This window comes from Calliphora vicina, chromosome 4, assembly GCF_958450345.1.
Source record: "Calliphora vicina chromosome 4, idCalVici1.1, whole genome shotgun sequence".
NCBI classification, from domain to species: Eukaryota; Metazoa; Arthropoda; class Insecta; order Diptera; family Calliphoridae; genus Calliphora; species Calliphora vicina.
This window is the reverse complement of record NC_088783.1, coordinates 62,220,666-62,244,913: the sequence shown is the minus strand read 5'-3', so window position 1 is coordinate 62,244,913 and position 24,248 is coordinate 62,220,666. Positions and strand designations below refer to the sequence as shown.

Sequence of the window (24,248 nt, the reverse complement as noted above, 5' to 3'; positions counted from 1 at the left end):
ATACAACAAGCCCAAAAGCAAAAACAACAACAGGTAACTTTGACAGCTCAGACCTTAAACCAAAAACAAAATTGCTTGTGGTTTTTGTAAATGTTGTATTTGTTGTAGTACTGTCGCTACTTTATTAATTTATTTTGCTTTTTACCTTTCGACAAGTACAAGCCGAATATTATATAAGATGACTTCAGCTAAACAACAGTTTTGTATGGCAAAGTCAAACTACATATATAAAAAATAATGCATGGCTACATGAAATATCAAACTCCATATATAAAAAAATAAAATAATTCATCTGATTTCCTCCTGCTGTCACCTTGTATGAATTCGCCTTGTAAATAAATTTAATCGTTCGCCGACGAAAAAGGATAATTTTGCAATGAATTTTGATAACAACGTTTAAAAGGAAAAATGATTGTAAAGATTAAATATATTGTATATTTTGTAACAATTTTCGTTTGTGTTATAAATGCACAAGAGTTAAACAAAGAACAAACAGTATTAGGTGAGACAAGCAAAAAGCCGACTGAGACGACAACAATAGCACCACCATCAAAGTCCATCAACAACAATGAGGAATATCATGAGGAATTAGTTGTGCAGCCATTGGCGTCTGGATTTATTAATACCTATTTTCAATTTACTACAAGATGGTACTATGGAAAGCGGGAAAATTGTAAGTATAAGATAGTGGCCGGTAGTTTTAGCAAGAATTTACTGTAAATTCCCAAAACTAACAATAAAATTGAAATATTTTAGTGCACAATACTAGATTAATTCCCAGATCTATTGCCGAAATCCTACTACATTCGGATGTGAAAGAATTGCACATCTCCTTAACCCAAGGACTTTGGCGTTACGAGTCTTGGGGTTATCCTATTGTTGACAGTGCTCCCGGTGCTGAAGCTTGGGCTTGGTTTGCAGGGGAAAATCTAACGGAAACTTCAGTAGATGAGCAATGGAAAAGTGTGACCAGTACTTTTTCGGGTATTTTATGTGCCTCTTTGAATTTTATGGATAAAACTAACACTATAAAACCAAACTATGGTTTCCAGCCACAATTTGTGGGTCCGGCGAGTAAGAATGCAAAGAAACATGTTAGATATTCGAGTTTGCCGCGTGAAATTGTTTGCACGGAAAATTTAACGCCCTGGAAAAAACTACTGCCCTGTAATAGTAAACATGGCTTTGCTTCGCTACTTAATTCGGGTAATGTTCACAATACCAACTATCATTCGTTGGCCATTAAAGTACGCACTCTTTGTAATAACAAAGATGAGTGTATATTAGAGTTCATAGAATCGGCCAATTTAGTGTATGATCCCAAGTTGTTGGGTTCTGCAAATGAATATGATTTCTCCTTAAGACGCATGTTTGGTCAAGGTTTGAATGGTTACTGTGCTCTGGCCGATTCGAGTAAAATTTATGTTAATTTGCAGACCCCTCTGCCATATGAAATTACTCCGCTGCCCAACTATAATACAACAACCACGCGTGGAGGCTACACCACACACTATGGTGTTTACGATATACAAGCATCTAGAGAATCGCGACTTTTCAACATAGCATGGGTTTTACGCAAACCACAAAACGTTGTACTCGCACCATCACCACCACCCCTGTTAACACATCGCTATATTGTGGGTAATGGCCAGGAAAGGGGTAAAGTTATAACTCATCTCACCAATACACACTACAACGTTTTACCCATTATTCTCCAGGAGAATATACCCTGGTATATGCCCATCTATATGCATACGCTAAAGATACGTGATCGCCTCACTGGTGAACTAATTACACCCAAGATTATAAATTACCGTCCTGGGGTGCAACGTGAGAGACCCTACTATTTGGAATTGGCCTTTAAATTGCCGGGAAAAACATCCGTAGAAATATCATTTGATTTTGACTATATATTCCTGAAATGGCTGGAATATCCACCGGATGCCAATCATGGTCACTATGTGGGATCAGCTGTTATAACCACCCAATTGCCTATAGCTCGTAATTATTCGTCCATACCTTTGTCGGGCTATCGTTTCGCTGATTCCTTTAATGCCTCACGAAATTCGTACATTTTAACATTGCGCACTGAAACCTTAATACTTTCTTTGCCCACACCCGACTTTAGTATGCCCTACAATGTTATTTGCCTGGCTTGTACTGTGGTCGCTTTAGCCTTTGGTCCCATTCATAGTGTCGCCACCAAACGCATTGTTGTGGAGCAACAAGATTCCGAGGCTGGTCAGTCGTTTGTGGGTAAGTTTCTGAAGAAATTACGCAAGTCGAAGAGCAAAACTGTGAACAATTCGTCGGCCAAAGATGTTACAATGCAGGACGAAAAAGCTAAAATGTGTGAGCAAATTAAGTAAGTCCAGGTATAGTGCTGTATAAACAGCTTCTAATGTACTAGTCTAGTATTAATTATTTACAAAAAAAATTATAAACTATTCCATCGTTTTGTATTTAATTGCGTTTAATTATTTTCTTTTGTTACAATAAAAAAGATTATTTTTTAAAATAAAAAAAATTTGCGAAATTCTTAAAACGGGTAAGCACAAATTACATACATACAGAGATTGGTTCCAGTAATAGCAAAACAAAAGAAAATGTCAATATAGTTGTGGTTTAGAAATGCACATGCGTACGTTATATCATAATAGTTGCAGCATCGTTGTCCCCAACCAAAATTAAAAAAAAAATCCCCAATTAGGTTTCTTTTGACATTTTCAATTCTTCAGAAAAAATTATATTACATATTAAATTAATTAACAAATAAGCGAAAAAGTTAAGTACTATAAAATTAAGACAAATCAAAATTTGAAATCGTATGTAAAATTAGTACCTAGTACTAGTATTTTTCAATTCGGAATTGCACAAGTACATTTTTGCTTGAAAGCAATTGTAATTCAAGCCTTATATCCTGTGTAAAGCAATAGAATTACAGTTTTAATACACTTTAAATCAATATCCAGTAAAAAGGAATCATAATTTCAAGCCACATGTTTTTATACCCTTCCCTTCGTGAGAAGGGTATATATAAGTTATCGGATATCGGAGTGTATTAAGCCGTGTCCGTCTGTCGGTTGAAATCAACTCTCCGAAGCCCCTAAATAACTTACACGATTCATACATCAATATCTCCGGAATTTTAAAATTGAGAAAATCGGTCCACAAATGGCTGAGATATAGGAAAAAACCAGGACAACATCGATTTTTGACCTATTTTTTTACCTATATATTGATTACTAAGTTATTAATATAGACAATATGGATATCTAATGATAGATATTTCAAAGATCTTTGCAATGGTGTTACAATGCAGGACGATAGTAATTTGGACCTTGGCAAAAAATATTTTTTAACACGAATTTTTTTTTTTACCAAAATTCTTTTTTTCGGTAAATATTAAAAAAAAATTTAAAAAACAACAAAAAAAAAATTTAAAATTTAAAAAAAAAAAATTAAATTTTAAAAAAGATTCAAAAAAATTAAAAAACTGGAAAAAAATAAATTTTGTTTACCTAAAAATATTTAAAATTTTTATTCTGAAGTATAATTTGGTGAAGGGTATATAAGATTCGGCACATCCGAATATAGCTCTCTTGTTTATTTTAAAAGTATTTAATTTTTTTAAATATTTTTCAAGTTTCAATATAATTATATTTGAATTCACGTCAAATTCCAACAAAATGTTCAAGTACTTGAATTTTTTGGGTTTAGTGTTGGGTTATATTAAATTCGATCATCAAAATTTACTTTGATCGCACATAAAATGCGACATTTTGGATTTTAAAATTGTCATATTAGAAAAATTGTACCCAGCTGTAATAACACTAAACACCTCTATTTTCTATCTAAAGAACCTGAACTAAAGTTTACTTTTTGGTAATTTATTTAAATTTTCTATAATAAAAACAACCTTATACTAATTACTTAAGACCCATAAAATCCCCGAAATACTTTAAATTATCCCCAATAAAATACCCAAAACTGGCAGCAAGCCTGGTATCACGAGTAAAATAAAGCGTTTCCATTTGCACCCCAAGCATAGGGTAACATAAACACGAGACGTAGTTGTCAAAAACCTAAGTCTGTTGTCAAAAACCTATCTCGCAACAACAAAATACATGCTAGTCAATGTATTTTGTTGTTGTATCAAACATATTTTTTGTTGTATTTTTGTTTGACAAATCGTAGTGTCTCGTCTCTATGTATAATTCTCTATGACCCCAAACTATACTTTAAGACGCAAGTTACAGTGTAGTGTGCATTGCATTTTTAATCAGTGAAAAATGTTTCGAAACTGTGGAAACAGATTTTTGATAAACATTACAAAATTCAAACCATTTATTTTACAACGACGTTATGCTGCAAAATGGTATCCAGACGCAGAATTTATGGAACAATTTTCGTCACCAGTAATGTATCCTGACAATGTTACCGCACAATGGCAAATGCCACCATGGAATCATCAAATGACACCGACCGAGAAGAAGGTGCGCAATCTAACATTGAATTTTGGTCCTCAACATCCTGCTGCACATGGTGTCCTACGTTTAGTAATGGAATTAGATGGTGAAACTGTTGTGCATTGTGATCCTCACATTGGACTTTTGCATCGTGGTACCGAAAAACTAATTGAATACAAGACCTATTTACAAGCTTTGCCATACTTTGATCGTTTGGATTATGTTTCGATGATGTGCAATGAACAATGTTATTCATTGGCAGTGGAAAAGCTGTTAAATATTGAGGTGCCAATTCGAGCTAAATACATACGAACATTATTTGCCGAAATAACTCGTATACTTAATCACATAATGGCCATTGGTACACATGCTTTGGATATTGGTGCTCTAACGCCATTCTTTTGGCTGTTTGAGGAGCGTGAAAAACTAATGGAATTCTATGAAAGGGTATCAGGAGCTCGTATGCATGCGGCCTACATACGTCCGGGAGGTGTTGCTGCCGATATGCCGCTGCACTTAATGGATGATATTTATGAATTCGCATCGAAATTCGCTGAACGTTTGGATGAGGTGGAAGATGTTTTAAGTCAGAATCGAATTTGGCTACAACGTACAGTCGACATAGGTGTGGTGACGGCTGAAGAAGCTATAAATTATGGTTTTAGTGGTGTCATGCTTAGAGGTTCTGGTATAAAATGGGATTTACGTAAACAACAACCCTATGATGCCTACAGTTTAGTTAATTTCGATATACCGATTGGTTCTAAAGGCGACTGCTATGATCGTTATCTATGTCGTGTGAAGGAAATGCGTCAGTCTTTGAATATTATAGAACAATGTCTAAATCAAATGCCAGCTGGTGAGATTAAAATAGATGATTGCAAAATAACCCCACCTAGACGCCGCGAAATGAAGAGATCGATGGAAGCTTTGATACACCATTTTAAATTCTTTACGCAAGGTTTTTGTGTGCCGCCTGGTGCCACGTACACAGCTATCGAAGCACCTAAAGGAGAATTTGGTGTTTACTTAGTATCAGATGGTTCAAGTCGCCCATATCGTTGTAAAATTAAGGCACCTGGGTTTGCTCATTTGGCGGCTCTAGATCGCATAGGACGCCAGCACATGTTGGCCGATATTGTGGCAATTATTGGAACGATGGATGTTGTGTTTGGTGAAATTGACCGTTAAGTATTATTATCTTGTAATTGTTTAATCAAAGAAAGCATTAAAATATTAATAAAATAAATACATATAAATGTGTTTACATCATAATATGTATATTAGGCCGGGTCGATTTGTATGGAGGATCAAAAAGTAAAAAATCGTATAGCAGAAACGCAATCTACGGAAAATTCTAAGAAAGTTTCCTCAAGAAACCATAGGTCTAAAATCAAATCCTATCTTTCGAATTTCGTCTTTTATCCAATAAAAAAACTATTAAAAAAAATTATATTGAAATATCATTGGATAAAAGACGATAGGCAAGATAGGATTTGATTTTAGACCTATGGTTCCTTAGGGAAAATTTCTTAGAATTTTCCGTGGAATGCGTTTCTGCTACACGATTTTTCGTGAAAAATATCGACCCACCCTAATGTATATAATATCGTTCTTTTGAGAGCAACTTTTACGACAATACATAGAAACTTTAATTCAAATAAAAGAGTTAAAACAAGAATAAGGAAAATATGATATAACAACAAGTAAGAGAGTTCTTTCGGCTGTACCGAATCTAATTATTAGTGAAAAAATTTTATGGCAAAAAAAAAAACAAATTACACTTCCAAAAAAAATTTAAATATTTTAGGTAAACAAAATTTATAATTTTTTTTTTTAATATAGCCAACAAATTTAGAATATTTTTTTTTTAATTTATTAGCCAAACAAAATTTTTTTTTAATTTTTTTTTTTTAATTTATTTTTGAAAATTTTTTTTAATTTATTTTTGAAAATTTTGTTTAATTTCTTTAAAAAAAATTTTTTTATTTATTTGTAAAAAAAATTTTTTTCGTTAAAAAAAATTCGGGCTAAAAAATATTTTTCTCGATTTTGACCAATTGTAGGTCCGACTTACATTGGCCCTATATACGCCGTTGCAAAGGTCTTTAAAATATCTATTATTGGATATCCATATTGTCCATATAGTAATCAAGATTTAGTTCAAAAATAGGTCGAACATCGAGGTTGTCCTTGTTTTTTTCTTGTATCTCCATTTGTGGGCCGATTATGTCGATTTTAAATAGCAAACGAGCCGGAAGTCATTTGAGGGCTACGGAAAGTAGATTTCAACATATCGACTCCGCTATCTATAACGATCTAGAATATATATATCGTTACCTTAATATAAGTATCTTAAAATATTTTCTTGTGAAGGGTATATAAGATTTGGCATAGCCTTCGTTTCCAGAAGTGTTGGAGTTTCCATTTAGAATTGCTTTAATTGGTACATTACTGCTTAAAAATATAGTAGAGTTAGAAAAACAATAAATATTTTTTAGATTTTTTTAATTTTTATTTAGACTATTTATGTCATAATTGTTTTCTTTTTTGTTCACAAAAATTCGTTAATTATACGGCTAAATATATTTCGTTAAAGTTTTTTTTTTAGGATTAATGCATAGCAAAAAGTGTTATTATTAATTTAATGGATTATTTAAAATTGAATAAAGTTGACACATAATATTGTATTTAATCTGTTTCAGAACTTGCCAAATTTTCAGAATATAGACAGGATTTAAAGAAAAGCGTTGTCGTACTCAAAAAATCTATATAATTATAAATTTTTGGCTATTTCTGCTTGAAAATCTGTAAATTTGACAAGCACGGGAGCAGAACAAATGTTTGTTGTTGTTTATCATATTGTTGTAATTGTTTTTGTTTTTTTTTTTTAATTTTATATTTTTTTCAAAAATGCTACAAAATGAAGTTCAAACGTTCAAAACAATTTATTCAAAACTATTTAACAGTTAATTTTTGTAAAACTTTAAAGATTTTTTTTCTTTTGCATAATTAAAATTAAAACTTAGATTAAAAACACACAAAAAAGGTTTTCTTCAATATTTTAAGACTTAAACATAAAACGTTAAGAATGCTACAAGTTAGAAGAAGTCACAAATAAATATAGAAACAGAGAGAGGTTGATATAAATTTAGAGCTAAAAATATTATAGATAGAATATATAGATAGAGTACAGAAGAATTTTAGCAGGAAAATTTATAAATTAAGTTAGAGTTGAGAGTTATTTTATTTAACACAATCATAATCTAGTCATGAAACAAAATAGAGAAATATTTATGTATTTTAGTTTTAAAATAAAGCGCAGTTTAATTGTAAGGCAGTTTTTCAAATGTGTTTCTTAAAGAAATTTCAAAACTTGTTTTGAAGTGTGTATTATACAAATTTTAGTTCAATTGGTTGGCTTTTTATTTTATAACTGTTTTATTAAACTGCAATTTTTTTTAAATGAAATCGACAAGCAAAAAATATTTAAATATTTAATTTCGCAGATCGAAATTAGTTATGCATATAGGCCAAGTTTTAATTCGAGACATGCCTTTATATTATAGGAGAAATGTTGTTAGTAATACATGCAATGTCAGGCAGTTAATAGAATTGCAACAATCTCTTATTGCTCCATTTCGTTTTAAGACTTTTGTTTGTTAAAATTTTACAGATTCTTAAATTATAAAATTTGTAGTTTTTCTTACGCTTTTTCAAGTTGCGTTTGCGTTCTATTTTTTTACTGTGGCGGTTGGTTGCCGTAATAGGAATATGCACCCGGTGGTGGACCTTGTGGAGGCGCTCCTGGAGGAGGCATCTGTTGTGCGCCAGCTGGACGATAACCTTGATAGCCTTGAGGCGAGGGTGGTGGATATTGTCCTTGAGGTGGCATTGATCCATAGCCGCCCTGCGGCTGGTGATATCCATGTTGAGGGTAACCACTACCCGGTGGAGGTGGTCCATAACCTTGTGGTGGTGGCCCACCATATGGTGGCTGTGGAGCTCCTGGTGGAGGTTGATATTGATTGGGACCCATTGGCGGAGGCGGACCTTGACCGGGCCCACCATTGGCCGAAGTTGGTGGAGCTGTAGTGTTTGGCGGTCCCGAACCTGGAGCACCTTGTTGACCATAGGGCGAAGGATTTCCACTGGGTCCGGTAGCTGGCGGTGATGAGTATGTTGGCTGTGGACCTGAAGGTGGTGGTCCACTATTCGATGCTGGCGGATAATTTTGTGGTGTTTGCTGTTGCTGCTGTTGTTGTTGTGATGATGGCGTCGGTGGCCCTTGGCCTGGTGGAGGAGCTTGTGGAGGTCCGGCAGCTTGAGTTTGTGGTGGTTGTGACGAACCGGCTGATGTGGCGGTGCCAGCACTACTTGTTGGCGGTTGAGTGGGTGGTGGTGTAGACTGTACACTTGTGGGTGGTGCCTGTGCTGAAGGGCCATTTGCACCAGTAGCTGCTGGTTGTTGGTTTGGTGGCGGTGTTTGACCAGGACTGGGTGATGAACTGTAACCACTGCCGGGAGGACCGTTTGGCCCTCCTGCCTGTTGGGGTGGTTGCGGTGGTGGTTGTCCTCCTTGTGGTGGTGGTGGCGGACCTTGCCCGGGATATCCTTGAGGTCCAGGTCCCGCCTGTTGATACGGTTGGTATGGCGATTGTGCGCTGCTGGTTGGTGGCGGTCCATAGGAACCTGGTGGTGTATTGCTTGCCTGTCCATAGCTATTTGGTGGTGGAGCTCCATAGCCACCATAACTCATTGGAGGTGGAGGACCGCCACTGCCGCTTTGAGGAGGACCATACTGATTAGGTGGTGGGGGCCCTTGACCTCCCGTAGGAGGGCCATACATTTGTCCTGGTGGCGGTTGTTGGCCGGGTGGCAACTGTTGATTGGGTGGTGGAGCATATGAACCGGGTGGACCCTGTTGTCCTGGACCACTAGCACCGTAAGGATGCTGTTGAGGGGGGCCACTGGCAGCCGATGTTGGTGGCATACCGGCATGTGGTTGATAACCAGTTTGTGCATTTGGGGGCGGTGGTCCGTAGCCATGCGTTGGTGGACCATAGGGATAACCACCTTGTGGTGGATACTGGGGCTGTTGCTGCGGCGGATAGCCGGGATAATGGGAATGCTGTTGCTGTGGTGGTTGATATGCACCTCTGTATTGACCTTGCTGTGGTGGTGGAGGTCCTTGTTGCTGTTGCGGCTGTTGTGGTCCTTGCTGACCTGGACCCTGTTGTTGTTGCTGTTGTTGCGGTGGGCCTTGACCGGGTGGTGGGGCACCTGGTCCTGTGGGTCCACTATTGGGACGTTGTTGATCTAAAAGTAAAAAAAAATAATTATAAGAAATATATACACATCTGCTCAAAATAATAGATACACCAAAATTTATTTTTTAAAAACGAAAAAAAAATAATGGTATATTGTAAAATTATAAAAAAAATTCAGTAGATTTTTATTTATAGTTAAAAGGAGAGTAAAAAACAAAAACAAAATATTTCATAATTAATAATAAATATTATAAAGTAAATTAAATTTCTTAAATTTCGAAAAATTTGGTGCTCATAATAATAGATACATTTTTAAAAATTCTTATTAAACAAAAGCTAATAAATTTTATCTTAAAAAAATTAGTTTATTATTAAAGTAAAGCTAGTATCCAGTATATCCACCTTTGTTTTGTAAAACTTTCTCCACTCTTCTGGGCATACTGGATATCAAGTTCTGACACTTCTCCAATGGAATCTCGTACCATATTTTTTGCGTTTTCTCCCATAAATCGTCTTTATTTTTGAAAACTTCCTTCGAAAGCCTTATCTTTAATTCACTCCACAAGTTTTCTATTGGGTTTAAATCAGGGGATTGGCTGGGCCAGCTTAAAACAGGTACGTTATTCTCCAAGAACCAGTTTTTAACTAATCTTGAACTATGTTTTGGGTCGTTGTCCTGCTGGAATGTCCATATTAATGGCATATTTTCCGATGCAATTTAGCTTGTAAAAGACGACGACGAACTGTTTGTGGACTGATTTCGTTACATAGCTCCGCAGAAATAGCTTTCGATGATATGAAAGGGTCTTTTTTAACCATAAGGACGATCCGCCTATCTGTTTCTGGACTGGTTTTCTTTGGTCTACCGCGAGTTTCTCTTTTTTGTTTTTTAGATAAAGCATTTTGGACAAAATGTAAAGATCTTCCTATGCTCTTTGCTATTTCCCGTAATGATTTTCCTTGATTTCTCATCGTTTGAAAATTTTTTTTCTCATCTTCGGTACAATGATGATTTCGTCCCATTTTCTTCAAAAGAGTCCTATTTTTTATAAAATTGTTGCTAAAATTTAAATTATACTTACTGTTTCACGTAAATAGGAACAAAAAATTGCACAAAAAAAAATTGTATATAAACAAATTACAAATTACTGATGTGTATCTATTTTTATGAGCAAATAATTTTTTGTAATTCAAATAAATTCGTTTTTAAAAATCAACATGAAAGCAAATAGTTGCCAGATTTTTGACTGACATGACATTGCCAGATAGAAATTTTAATAATATGATGTATTCTTAACGCTTGCGAGGAAATTTTCAATGTTACCGCCATTTAAATTTTTTCCAATTAGGTGTATCTATTATTTTGAGCAGATGTGTATTTGATTTTTCTAAGATGGGCTTTTATTTAAATGTAAATAAAAAATAATATTTCATATTTTCAAGTTATAATCATTATGTATTTATATGTGCATTTCTACAGTACCGAACGCGACATTCGTGATAACTTTGAAATTTCACTCTCATTAAAATTATTAATAACATTGCCAAAAATTATTTTAAATTCGGGGCTTAATTGCCGCATTCGTGATCGCATAACCATCGTATCGATTTAAATTTTGATATAGATTTCAACACTCAATTTTTAAAATAAAAAATTTGTATTTTTAATTTTAAATTATTTATTGAATATCGGTAACGGTATTTAGAGGTAATGATATTTAAGATTGTATCGGTAACGGTAATTTCGGTTTTTTCGGTAACGGTAGCTTAGCGGTATTGGTGGTAGAGTTGAAAGAGTATTTTAGGGGTAACGGACAACCTTGCTTTGCAGTGAAAATTTTATTTCTTACATTTTTCGATAGCATATTATTAGCAATATGTTTAGTCCAAAAGATAAGTTTTGTCGATTAGTTGTTTCCAATATATTAGCCATAAACATTGAGAGTTGTCTTGTTGAAATGGTTGCATTTTTTTTGTTGTACAACCTTTAGTATGATTGTCACGCGACATATATTTCTGTCGTGTTTGTAATTAAAAAAAAATTCCGGTCGAAGTTTCTAAGTCGTTATATGGGACTTTGTCTCTCGTTTGATATCCATATTATCTATTTATTAAATAGGTTTTTATAATTTTCAATAGCTCAGTAATTTGTACCAACAAATATCACCCTATTTCTTGGAAATTTCTTCCTGACGCTTCCTGGAAACGAACCCATATCTAAAATACACCTAACATCCTTACAATATTACTTGTTTTCATTTTATCCATATATTCACAAAAAGGGACTTTCTCGTATTTTATCTTTCTGAAAGAATAATCCAAACTTTAATTGTGCATTATATACATACTATTTTGTTTTTAAGGGATAGAGTATTGTGAATATAAATACATTTCGCTCATTTGCTACAGCGTCGTCACAACTCAACAAATTTTATTTTTCAGGAGACGCAGTTTTAGTTTTTAAACCGATATACATTTTTTTTAATTTTTTTAATGAAAATAACATTATGATCCAAATAAAATAATACGTTATTAAAGCATCTTATTTACTATGCATTATGACGTTGTTGCAGCAATTACTATTACTATAAATATGTATGCACATTACTAGGGTTCTATAATTGAAATAAAAATCGATTTTTCGAACAATCGAAATTTTTCCAAAATAGAAAATAATTTTTTTTGGAAAAATATTTTTTAGTCCGCTTTATCCCATCTAATGTTTTTTTCATAAAACATATTCACAAATTTTTATTACGAAAGCTTTTGTAATTAACTTACTTCCTGGCGTGTTATTATTCGGCTGCTGTTGTTGCTGCTGTTGAGGACCGCCTACTGATTGTGGCTGCTGTTGGGGACCAGGTCCTTGAGGACCACCACGATATGGACCTTGTTGTGGCGGTGGACCACCTTGAGGACCTCCAGGTTGTTGTTGTGGACCTGTGGGAGGAGGTCCCTGTTGTGGTTGATTGCCATTTGGTGGCATACCAGGATGTTGTGGTGGTCCCTGGCCATATGGAGGCATTTGACCGCCAGATGGCGGTGGGCCAGAACCATCATGTTGCATTGGCGGCATACCGGGTGTGCCTGGTGGACCGCCCATTTGTGACTGAGCACCTGGTGGTGGTCCACCCTGGTTTTGTTGTTGCTGCGGTGGTGGTGGACCACCAGAGCCCATCATACCATGAGGACCTTGTTGATTGGCTTGGGCTTGAAGAATATGAGGTGGCGGCAAGATTTGATTGATATTCATTGTGGGGTCAGCCAGTTGTGCCAAATAGACGAGATTTCTATGCAAGGCAATATGATACGAAGTACATTCATACGATTTACCAATGTTTTGGAAGCTTTGTATAGTTTGTATAATCTTACAATTTTCGTCGAGTATTTTCTGTATATGAGCTGGACTGGGTGGTGGCGGAACTCCTCCACCATGCTGGCCAGGAGGAGGTCCACCCATCATACCATCGGGTCCTCCTGGTGGTCCACCCATTACGCCCATTGGCGGACCCCTTTGCATAGGAGGCCCTCCTGGACCTCCCATACCCATTACAGGGGGCATACCTCCAGGACCACCACCGCCCGGACCCATCATGCCACCTGGACCGGGACCTCCCACAACCGACTGCTGCTGCGGCGGCTGCATTGAATTGGGAGTCGTAGACTGCGGAGGTTGCATCATACCTCCCGGTGGTGGTTGACCAGCCGCCTGCTGTTGTGGCGGTGGTTGCGGCGAAAAGACTGCAGCCATTTTACTGGCTGCAGCCTTCTTCTTCCGCTTGGGTGTTTTTTCCTGTTTTTCCACAATTTTGGCCGTTTTTAATGCACTGGATGGAGAAAAACTAATTTCTATAGATTTTTTATTTAAATCCACTTAAGAGCCCCTACAAATCACAAGGTTTTCCAAAATTTTAAGTTGCAAAAAAAAATTTACTCTACACTTTAATTACACAGTTCAACGCCTTTGCGGCTTTTGCATGTACTCGTTTTATGTCCGGTTTTTTCTGTATCAATAATTTTTTGTTAAACACAAGTTATTATGTTTTCCACAATGTCCTTTACATGTTTACACATTCCACATAGTTCTTTATTAATTTTTATACAATATTTTATCGAGCTAAAAACAAAATTGTTAATTTTTTGCAAATAAAAAACGACGCCTTCTCACACACGAGTCTAACATAATTCGTTTGCAAATTCGCAATTCGCTTCGTTTTATGTGCAATATTCGCCGCAAAAAACAAAATTAATATAGCCAGATGGCCAAGGCGTATTTAACAAGGTGACAGCAGTGGCGAATTGAAATAAATACAGGCGAATTCACTTATTTTTTATATATAGAGTTTGACATACGAGCGAACGGGCGGATATTTTTTATATATGTAGTTTGACATTTGTGCGTGCTATTTCTATAATCAGCTGTGCTGCCGATGGCACCTTATTAAATGCACCTTGCAGATGGCCATAACATGCAGGGATGTTTTTTTTAAATATAATTAAAAATAACGATATGGCATTTGAAACTTTTTATTTCAAGAATACGTTTTTCAAAAAGATTTATATATTGCGTACTCAATTACACCCCGTTTTGACTAGGCATAAATTTGTTCGCTCAACGAAAAATTTTGTGTGCGCACATGAATTTGTCTTGTTTGGATACCTTTTGTCAATGTTAAGTTCCTGCCCAAGACAAATTCATGCACGGACAAGAAATTGTCCGCAAAGTAAACAAATTGATGGCTCATCAAGACGTAGATAAATGGTTTCGTACAACAAATATGTACATGATTTTGTTATTGTAAAACTTAGAATCAATTATATGAAGAAAATGCAAAATGTTGGATTTCAAAAAAATGTTTTTTTCATTATGACATTTTTTACAAATAAAATTGGTTTACGTCGTAATTGTGGGTAAATTGAATTTATTTACAGCATTTATGACAATATGTCCTACGTTTTTATAATGTCCGAGACAATTCTGTCCCCCAGCATAATGTCCATCTCTGTTGTTGAAGCTAGTACAAAAAGTAAGTTCAAACAATTTGGCAATATTTTTCAACAACAGACATTACCAGTGTTGAAAAGTTTACCAAAAAACCGCAAATAAACGTCAAAATCCAATAAAAATAGATATAGTTACGTTTATGTTCTAATGTTAAACGCTGAAATAAAAAATTATTTATATGGGCTTTACAATAAGTAATTCAATAAATTTATTACAAACATTTGTGACATATTTTTTTGACGTTTTTGTATGTAATTCATCTGGCAACTATGCACAATGCCAGCATTTGTTAACAACTGGCATCACTATTTTCTCAAAAACTAAAATTATCAAAAGAAAAAGTAAAATAGCATGCAACACGGCAGAAAAAAGCAAAGTTCAGCGGGTAGTGAAAATTTTCTAAAATATACTCATAAACTAATATAAAAATATAAACAAAAATCATTTGAAATTATAATAAAAGTGTTAAATTAAATTTAAAGCTGCAATAAGCATAATTTCTTATCAAAAAAAGCAAGTGAAGAAAAGGTATACGAATTAAATAAATCACTATAACGAATGTCGACGTCAAAGAAAAATCTAAAAGTTAAAAGGAGAAGTGCTAAAAAAATAACAAAATAGCCAAAGATGGGTGAAAAAAAATACGCGAGGAAAGAGAGTGTAAAAATTTAGAAATTTCATAATTCACGGGTTGCAGAATCTTCTTTTGTTTTTGGATTTTAGCCAATATTTTTAAAAACAAAATTACTTTTTTTTGTTTTCGTAAAAATTTATGTAATTGATAATTCAGCAATTGCTATCATAATTTTGTTTAGCCGCTTTTTTACCTGCTCTTTATTGTGTGTGTGCTTTTTTCTTTGAGCAAGTAGGAGAGATAGATAATGAAGAGATAAAGTAGCTGTATGTGTTTGTTCTCTCGGAAATTGCAAAAAATGTTAACTTTGCTGCAAAAGAGTTGCCAACGAATTTAAGTTTAACAAGTTAACCCCTTTAGTAGGTGGAATATGAATGTTTTGAAATTCGGATCTCGAGCTCCCAAACTCACTTTATATCTTAAATATCTCCCATAATAGTTATATGATAACAAATATATTAAAAAAACTTAAATAAATAAAAATTGTCATGTATAAATGATATGATTTTTTACAAACAATTTCAAATTATGTACTATGGGTTTCGCAAAATAATAAAAATACACGGAAAGTTTTTAACCTGGGTTAGACGAAAACCAGCTTTGCATAATCTATAAAAAGATGGGTTTTTGTCAAAAATATACATTTTTAAGTTTCTTATGGAAATGTGATTTAGGAAAATTCGATTAATGCTGAAAACATTAGAATCTATGCTGTGATAGAACGTTAAATTTTGAAATATTGAAGGCAATATTTTCTGAATTAGGCATACCTACCACGAGGTATTTAACTCACTAAAATCTTAAATATCACCTAAAATAATTATTCGATCTTAAAAGTTTTTATGAAATGTCAAATACGATTTATATATGTAATTTGTTTATGAAAACTGTTGTAAATTTTTTTTTTAAATTTTATATCGAAAAGCGTCTTTGCATAATAATTTTGATTTTTGGTTGAACTTAAGCAAAATCGAATTATTACTGTATAATTTCTAAACTAAACGAGAGTAGTAAAACATTTTCTAATATGCATATTTACAATAATATGAATGTCTTGGTTTATTTAATAACAAAAAATGAATATTTTAAGTAAATTTAATTTAAAGATTGTTAAACGTAATTTTTTTAAACATCGAAGGTCAATAAACCATTTAGTTATTGTAAAATAACATGTGTTGTCACTATCCCCACATTTTACTCTAATCCCTAAATAAGACAATACTACAAAAACCAGACATGGAAAACTTAAATTTCCAAATGTTATTGACATTTAATCAAACGTATTTTTGAGTGGTTGACAATAAACTGAAAATGTTTAAATAAACTAGGTGTTTAATTTGAAAAAAAAAACTTACAAAAAACGAGTTTTCATTAAAAAATATATCTACCGTAATTGGCAATTCAATTCCTTTTCAATGATTTCAAAATTTTTGAGATCGAACAATGGTTATAGGAGTTATTTACAATTTTAGTGAGTTCCAAAAATTGTAAAAAAGAACATTGTAATAATTAAAAAGAAATAGTAAATATATTAATTTTTAATTAATTCCATAAAACTGAAATATTTGGTGATATTTTTAAAAAGTTGAAATTACAAAAATATTTATGTATCCTAATAATTCTGCGATAATTTGATGTCAAAAGTAAGGAAGTACACAATTTTCCACCTCTGAGAAAAAAGCAACAAAAAAAAGCGGCGTTTATCTCTTTATGAAAACAAATTCGCAAAATTCGTATGTAACCGTATTTTATTTGCAGACTTGTGAAGTGTGTGTTATTATTTATACTTTTGGTTAATTTAACAAAATTGCTATACAAAAAATAAAAGCCCAATCATAAATAAAATACAAAAATAGGAAACAAATAAACAATTCAACATTTTATTTAATGTTACAAAAAACATGTGCATAAAATTAGACAGTTTTATAAAGGAAAAAGTTTGAAGCAAAAATCATTTTTTTTTTTATTGATTTTATTATTAATTGCTGCAATACCATACACATTTATAGTGCAAATGTTTTGTTGTATAGTTTTTTCTCCCATACTTAAGACAATTGTTAAATAAACATACTTTTTTTGTACAATATTTTAAGCGCGCGCTTCTCCTACTCCGTTTTCTCCCTTAGATGATAGATAGTTTTCTCTATTATCATGAACTTCTCTTCTCCTCTTCTGCTCATTATTATCTTTTGTGAAGTTTGATTATTCATTTTTTTTTAACTACACATAACCCAGCAAACATTGTGCTTAATGAAGTTTCCATTTGTATTTTTTTTTAGATAAACAAATATAATAATAAACATTACCAAATAAATTCGCTTAATTTGGTGGTGTAAAACAAAACAACAAAAAAAAAAAAACTATTGTGCATTGATGAACTATAAGAAAACGTGAATTATATTTATAAAATTAACTTTATTTATGTTGTACATTGGTAAGTTTGAAGCTTACCAATGTTTTCCCTCGTTCAAATGAAATTCCGTGCATTATTGGTACTATTATCAAAAGTATGGACCTGTATATGTTTTATGTTCAATCGTCAAGTCAGAGCTGTAAGTATTTGATAATTAATTTTATGAATAAAATATATTTTTAAATAAATTATGATGGTAACAATTAAAACATTACTATTTAGATTAATGTTCTTAGTTTGAATTGTAACTATATGTATTAATTATTGCTAATGGTTTGAAATTTGTACAGGATAAACAAACCCATTGACCTTGGATTCTTGTGATTTTGATTACCTTCGGTAAACACATACTCTTTAGAGCAATTTGAACATTTCCTTTACATTTGTTTTCGAAATTTTAAAGAATAAAAATGGGAATGTGCGAAGGACTCTAATAAGGAATGAGTTTATGGAATTTGGACAAAACCGGAAGACCCAAGTTCAAAAACTTGTGCTTTATCTGTGCTCTTTGATGGAATGCATGATAAAAATATTAAAACATTAATCGTTTATTACCAATATAAAATGTCCTTATCAAACTGTCTGTGTCTTTTTAATTAAACATTAATAACCTTAACTTATTTTTAATACTCAAGTATTGAAATGTTTTCTTTTTTCCCCATATAAACAATTACTTAGCAATTTACTTGACAAATTGCCAGCTAATTGTTATATATAATTTATTTACATTTATTATAATATATAAGATAAACAAATTGCAAATGAAAAAAAAAGAAACACTGATATGAACCACTTTAGTTTGTCCAGTATCAACCTGTCAAATATGAACTCTTCCCATTGTCACCGGTATCAAGACATCGCCTGAGCATTGTGCAACGTAAGACATTAGTTTTGGATTTGGACGAGACACTGATACATTCGCATCACAATGCCATGCCCAGGAATACGGTTAAACCGGGAACACCTCATGACTTTACAGTTAAAGTGACAATAGATCGTCATCCAGTTAGATTTTTCGTACATAAAAGGCCACATGTAGATTTCTTTTTAGATGTGGTAAGTGGTAATGATCATAAAACTCAAACGTAATTGAATTCATTCTAATCACAACATTATTAAAATTTATATAACTTTATATTTAAAGGTCTCACAATGGTATGATTTGGTAGTTTTCACCGCCAGTATGGAAATTTATGGCGCTGCGGTCGCTGACAAATTAGACAATGGCCGTAATATATTACGCCGCCGCTATTATCGTCAACATTGTACGCCAGATTATGGTTCATATACCAAAGATTTATCAGCAATTTGTAACGATTTAAATAGAGTATGTAGTAATTATTCATTCTTTGCGGTTTTTTGTAATTTCTATTAATATTATTTTGATTTTAGATATTCATCATTGATAATTCTCCTGCTGCATATCGCTGTTTTCCCAATAATGCTATACCAATTAAAAGTTGGTTTTCGGATCCCATGGATGTTTCACTATTATCATTATTACCCATGTTGGATGCATTAAGGTTTACGAATGATGTGCGTTCGGTTTTGTCGCGAAATTTACATTTACATGGTTTATGGTAGCAGGTAAGTTTATTTTGAAAGAATTAGTTCTTTTCTATTAAGCAACTAAACTGTTGTTAGTTAGTGTTTATTATAACCTTCACCATGATGAGAAAGATTCCTACATAACTATTTGATATAATATTGACTTAGTTGATATGATTTTAAAGTTAATATTGGAGAATGACCCCAAGTTTATAACTTTGAAATTAATCCATAATTGAAATTTGTTTTTGTTTTAGGCGTTCGTAGAGTTTCTTTGATAAGGAGTGAGATCGAAAAAATCTTAACATACATAAATGTTAATAAATAAGAAATCACTAAACCTACAGTTTTAATTATTCTACCACATTTTTGGACACCTCCTGATTCTCCTCCTCAATTCTCTTTTAACAAAATCCCAATATCTCTCCACTGGCCTGGAGGATTTGCCTCTATTGGTACGAATACCACATTATTGTTCTTGTACCACTCAAGACCTTGCTTACCATAGTAATATATTGCCAAATCAGGCCAAAAATAAGTGGACACATTAAGCAGTCCTATGAATAGAAGCATCCTCTTTTGTAAACATTCTTTGATGCAAATTTCGGTATTTATAGAGCCCTTTTTAACAAAGGTTTGGCCAAGAACTTTTTGAGAAAATTTTCTGCTTTTGGGTCCTAAACTTTTCTACAACAATCCCTCGAGCATTAGCAACATAAAAATATTGAAACTGAAAATTTTCCAGAACATAGGTTTCGACATCCATTATGCAGCAAGTACATTTTTTTTTAAAAAAAATTTGACTTCAATTTCGTCTTCGGCATCTAAATTTTTAGCAGAGTTCCTGTCAGGAACTTTTTGAGCTTTTATGTTTTTAAACCTGCATTGGCTTTAATTTTTCGTACCAAATAGTCCGAGTACTGAGCTAACGGGAGCCGGACTGCTTTCCTACCGATTGTGTTGGGAGCTCTTTCGAAAATGCTTTCTATGTACGGTATAACGAACGATATGTTGTCAGGCCCATTCGTTAAATTGAAAAATTCGTTATATCGAGATTTTTTTTTTTAATTTTGGATGTCGTTTTGATCCCTAGGTTGGATGAGCGGTGTGACATTAGGAGGCATGAATATCGTCAAAATTTGTATATCTTTAGTAGTTTTTACTAATTGTTTTTCTGGAGGATGGCTTGATGCATTATCCACTATTAATAAAGCCTTCATGTGTGCACTTCCACTCGGAAACCCTGAGGTCCATTGTGATTCCCTTCAATAGATGTAGACAATGAGGATAGCCTTAGAATAAGAGAAGAGTCCAAAACACCGCCTGTTAAAAAGAGAAAGAAAGAAAGATAGATCTTTTTACGGATTTGGAATCGCCGTAGAACGTCTCTTAAATAGCCACCCTATTCCCTTAATGAAACCTAGTATGTTGCTCAGTTTGCAGCCAGCAAAACTAACAAGTTCGTCCAGCATATCCACACACTCTACAGAAGTCTTGTGTACCATTATCCCATTTACCCTTAAAGTCTCCCATTGAGCAATGACCGGTTATCACTCCTACTAGAATCCTGAGATTATACCTATCCAACTCTATCAGTGTTCCAGTCGCGTTTTTTATTAGAGAAATATGGGTGGTTTAACCTCCCGTTCCCTAGTATCATGATCCAGATCAGAACCATGTCTAGCCAGTTCATCTGCTACCTCATTTCCCTGTATATCACAGTGCCCTGGTACCCAACACAATCTTACTGAGTAGTGTACCAATAGCTCCTCTAGAGTTCTCCTACAGTCATCTACTAGGTTGGAGTGTATTAAATGACATTCCAGAGCCTTTAGTACCGCCTGACTGTCCACGTATATAGTCACTGCAGCCCCTTTATTGACGTGTGCCTTTATTAACTCTGTGGCTTTCCAGATCGCGAAGATCTCTGCCTGGAAGACGCTGCACTCGTTAGAGAGTCTATATGAGCGCTTGATATTATAGTCGACCAAAAAAACCCCGGCCCCTGTACCATCTTGGAACCGTCAGTAAAAACTGCGCACCCATCAAACATTTGTGTTCCCTAATGGGGAACACTACTGGGGGTGATGCACCGAAGCTGAAGGTCGCGACCTTATAGTCAGAGATTCCAGATGGAATAATGTGCTGACCAATAAGACCTGCTTCATACAGTATCCTAGTGTGACCTATCCGCATGGGTTTTACCAAAGAAGACTCTGATAGTCTGAGTAAGTTCCTTGCTGCCACACACTCAACATAGTTCTCAATGTGTAGTAGGTTTAGGATTATATCCAAGGCCGCCTGCTGGGTGCTACATAAGGCACCTGTGATGCCCAGACATGCACACCAGTTTTATTGAGTATAGCCCTGTAACTACGTTTCCTCATTGCCTCCCACCACACTGTGCAACCATAAGTAATAATAGGTCTAACAACAGAAGTGTAGATCCAATTAACCATACTAGGTCGCAATCCGCAGTTCTTATCAATTGAGTTCCTGCATGTATAATAGGCATTGAGGCCCTTTTTTAATCTTTCCTGCGATTTTATTTTCCATAACTGTTTATTGTCAAGGAAGGTTCCTAAATACTTGGCTCTCCCTGATAAACTCAGCTCAACATTGGATTCCCTAACTTCATGTTTATGTGAACGAATCAGTTTTCTTTCGCTTAGAATACGAACGAAATCTTTCATTCGATATTGTGAATTAATATAGACAATATGGATATCTAGATATTTTAAAGACCTTTGCAACGACGTATGTAACGCCATAGTAAGTCGGACTTATCAAAATCGGGGAAAAATGTTTAACCGGAATTTTTTTTCTGGAAAAAATTTTTTTGCCAAATATTTTTAATTTTCATAAAAATTATAAAACACAATTTTGTAAAAAAGGGTACAATTTTTTTTCCAGAAAAGAAAAAACTTCATAAATATGTTTTACTAATTTTAATTTCTTTTTCATTTCTTTTCAGATTAACAAATTGAAAATTTGGTGCTGTGACACTTAAACGAATTTTTTGTTTGTTTCATTACATAAAATTTTATTCTTATTATTTTTTTTTTTATTTTTTTATGCTAAAGATTATAAACATAAAAATCATAAACCAGTAAATTTATGAAAAAATATAATTTTTGTTTATAAAAATTAATGAAAAATATTAAAAAAAAAAATACAAAAAATACAATATATCTATCTATCTCTCTTGACTTGTACTATGTAGATTATGGTACACATACACACATTGAATAAAATGTAAGAACAACTAACAACAACCACACAAACAAAGAAATGAAAAACCATCATCATATTTTGTCTTATATACAACATACATATAAAAACAACAACAACAAAAATACATATTTTTAAAATTAATCGTATTTAACGATTAAATACTATTAATTTTCTTTTATTATTTATTATAACAAAAAGTTTGTTTGCCAGAAAAACAAATATAAAATACCTACTTTTTTTATTAAAACAAAAATTATTAATTAAAACTTCCTTAAATTATGGGCATTAATTATAAATATTTTTTTAAAAATTATTTGGGTACTACTTTACTATCAGTTTCTCTTATTTTTTTCTTGTTTTAATTTGTATACATAAAAAGTAAATCTTCCATTTATCTACAAATAATTTACCTTTTACCTCCTTCTATTATTTAAATTTTTTTCTATACTCTTGGTGTCTTTTATTTGTATTTAAGAATGAAAACTGTTGTACATTTTTTCTTTATAATTATTATGTGTTTCTTTTTTACAAATTGTTAGTATTTAATTACAAAGGCTATAAAAAAAACAAATGAAAACGTGAATGAATGAATCAATGAAGAAAATGTTTAATAATTTTGTTTAAATATAATATTTATATACATACAATATGTTTATTATTAATTTCTTGATTTTTCCTTATATCATTAAAGAAATTAAAATTAGATCTTTAGATTCGTAAGTAAATTTTGACCCTAAAAAAGTCATAAATAAAAAAAAACATGTAAATTTTAAGTAAAAGAAAAAAATGGTTTTGTTTTTAATTTTAATTCAGGCTTTAATTATATTTTTAAAAATCCCACCATCAATATGTAATTTTGGCCTTCTGTGGGGACTTGAATCAGTTGTGGTCCGAACTGTACGGAATTTGATAGAGTGATTAATTTCTTAAAACTTTAAATGACTTATGTCTAAATTTATGTTAATATCATTATATATAAATTATTTATTGACAATAAAATATTTTTCTGATCTAGGGTTTATATGGGAAGTAGGGTCAATTATTAGTTTAATATAAAACTAGTTTATGTCCAATTTCATCATGATATTAATTATTATAAGACAATTATGAACGTTCAAGTCATTTTCTGAGAGGGATCTTGTATGGGGACTAGGGACAAATGTTGCCCGATTTTTTCAGATTTTTTCGGGATGTATTGGACGATCTTGGACCTAATTTGGATTGGTATCGTTCAAAATACGAAGCGAAGCGCGCGGAACATTGACCGAACAGAACACCCATTTTGATAAAACTATTATATGATTTGCAAGTTATGTTTTGGCAAATCAAACTTAACCAATTCGACAAATGCAGCTTCAACAATATGACCGCTATCTACTGTCAAAGTTCGGAAGACCATTTACGCGTAGATTATGCAGGGTTTAAACTAAAGTCCGACTAAGTTTAGTCGTAATTCGTTTCGAAAAAGATTATTATCCTTATTTTCTTAAATATGAACATCCTTCGATGTTTTACGGCACATTTTTTTAGGCAATTTCCGCTAATTTCTTTATGTGTTCTTCTTAAAATTACAGTATTATTTTTGCGCAGATCAAATATATTCGTTGTGATTTATTGCCAATCCACAGAAACTCAGTTGACCCAGAAGAATTACTTTTTTAATACCCTTCGCCAT

At 33.1% G+C, this 24,248-nt stretch overlaps 4 protein-coding genes across 5 annotated transcripts; 3 read left to right on the top strand and 1 right to left on the bottom strand.

Moving 5' to 3' along the window:
- Positions 1-370: 370 nt before the first annotated feature.
- On the top strand, positions 371-2,527 carry PIG-T (phosphatidylinositol glycan anchor biosynthesis class T). The gene is made up of 2 exons (XM_065507828.1): positions 371-673; positions 757-2,527. Exons 1-2 carry the CDS (start codon positions 409-411, stop codon positions 2,367-2,369), a joined length of 1,878 nt encoding a protein of 625 aa, XP_065363900.1. The 5' UTR covers positions 371-408; the 3' UTR covers positions 2,370-2,527.
- A 1,738-nt stretch (positions 2,528-4,265) lies between these two features.
- LOC135956769 (NADH-ubiquinone oxidoreductase 49 kDa subunit-like) lies at positions 4,266-5,729 on the top strand. Its single transcript, XM_065507342.1, has one exon. It carries the CDS (start codon positions 4,293-4,295, stop codon positions 5,658-5,660), a length of 1,368 nt encoding a protein of 455 aa, XP_065363414.1. The 5' UTR covers positions 4,266-4,292; the 3' UTR covers positions 5,661-5,729.
- Positions 5,730-6,962: 1,233 nt separating this feature from the next.
- On the bottom strand, positions 6,963-13,924 carry LOC135956461 (basic proline-rich protein). The gene is made up of 2 exons (XM_065506972.1): positions 12,521-13,924; positions 6,963-9,788 (listed from the first exon to the last, which is right to left on the bottom strand). Exons 1-2 carry the CDS (start codon positions 13,488-13,490, stop codon positions 8,212-8,214), a joined length of 2,547 nt encoding a protein of 848 aa, XP_065363044.1. The 5' UTR covers positions 13,491-13,924; the 3' UTR covers positions 6,963-8,211.
- Positions 13,925-15,062: 1,138 nt separating this feature from the next.
- On the top strand, positions 15,063-23,220 carry Dd (CTD nuclear envelope phosphatase 1-like protein dullard). 2 transcript variants are annotated; one of them, XM_065508777.1, is made up of 6 exons: positions 15,063-15,272; positions 17,658-17,930; positions 18,599-18,847; positions 18,936-19,118; positions 19,184-19,378; positions 22,314-23,220. In XM_065508777.1, the coding sequence occupies exons 2-5, from the start codon at positions 17,832-17,834 to the stop codon at positions 19,373-19,375; spliced, it is 723 nt and encodes a 240-aa protein (XP_065364849.1). In that variant the 5' UTR covers positions 15,063-15,272; positions 17,658-17,831; the 3' UTR covers positions 19,376-19,378; positions 22,314-23,220. The 2 variants fall into 2 exon arrangements, with proteins under 2 accessions (XP_065364849.1, XP_065364848.1); XM_065508776.1 differs by having other exon boundaries at positions 18,590-18,847.
- The last annotated feature ends 1,028 nt before the right edge of the window (positions 23,221-24,248 follow it).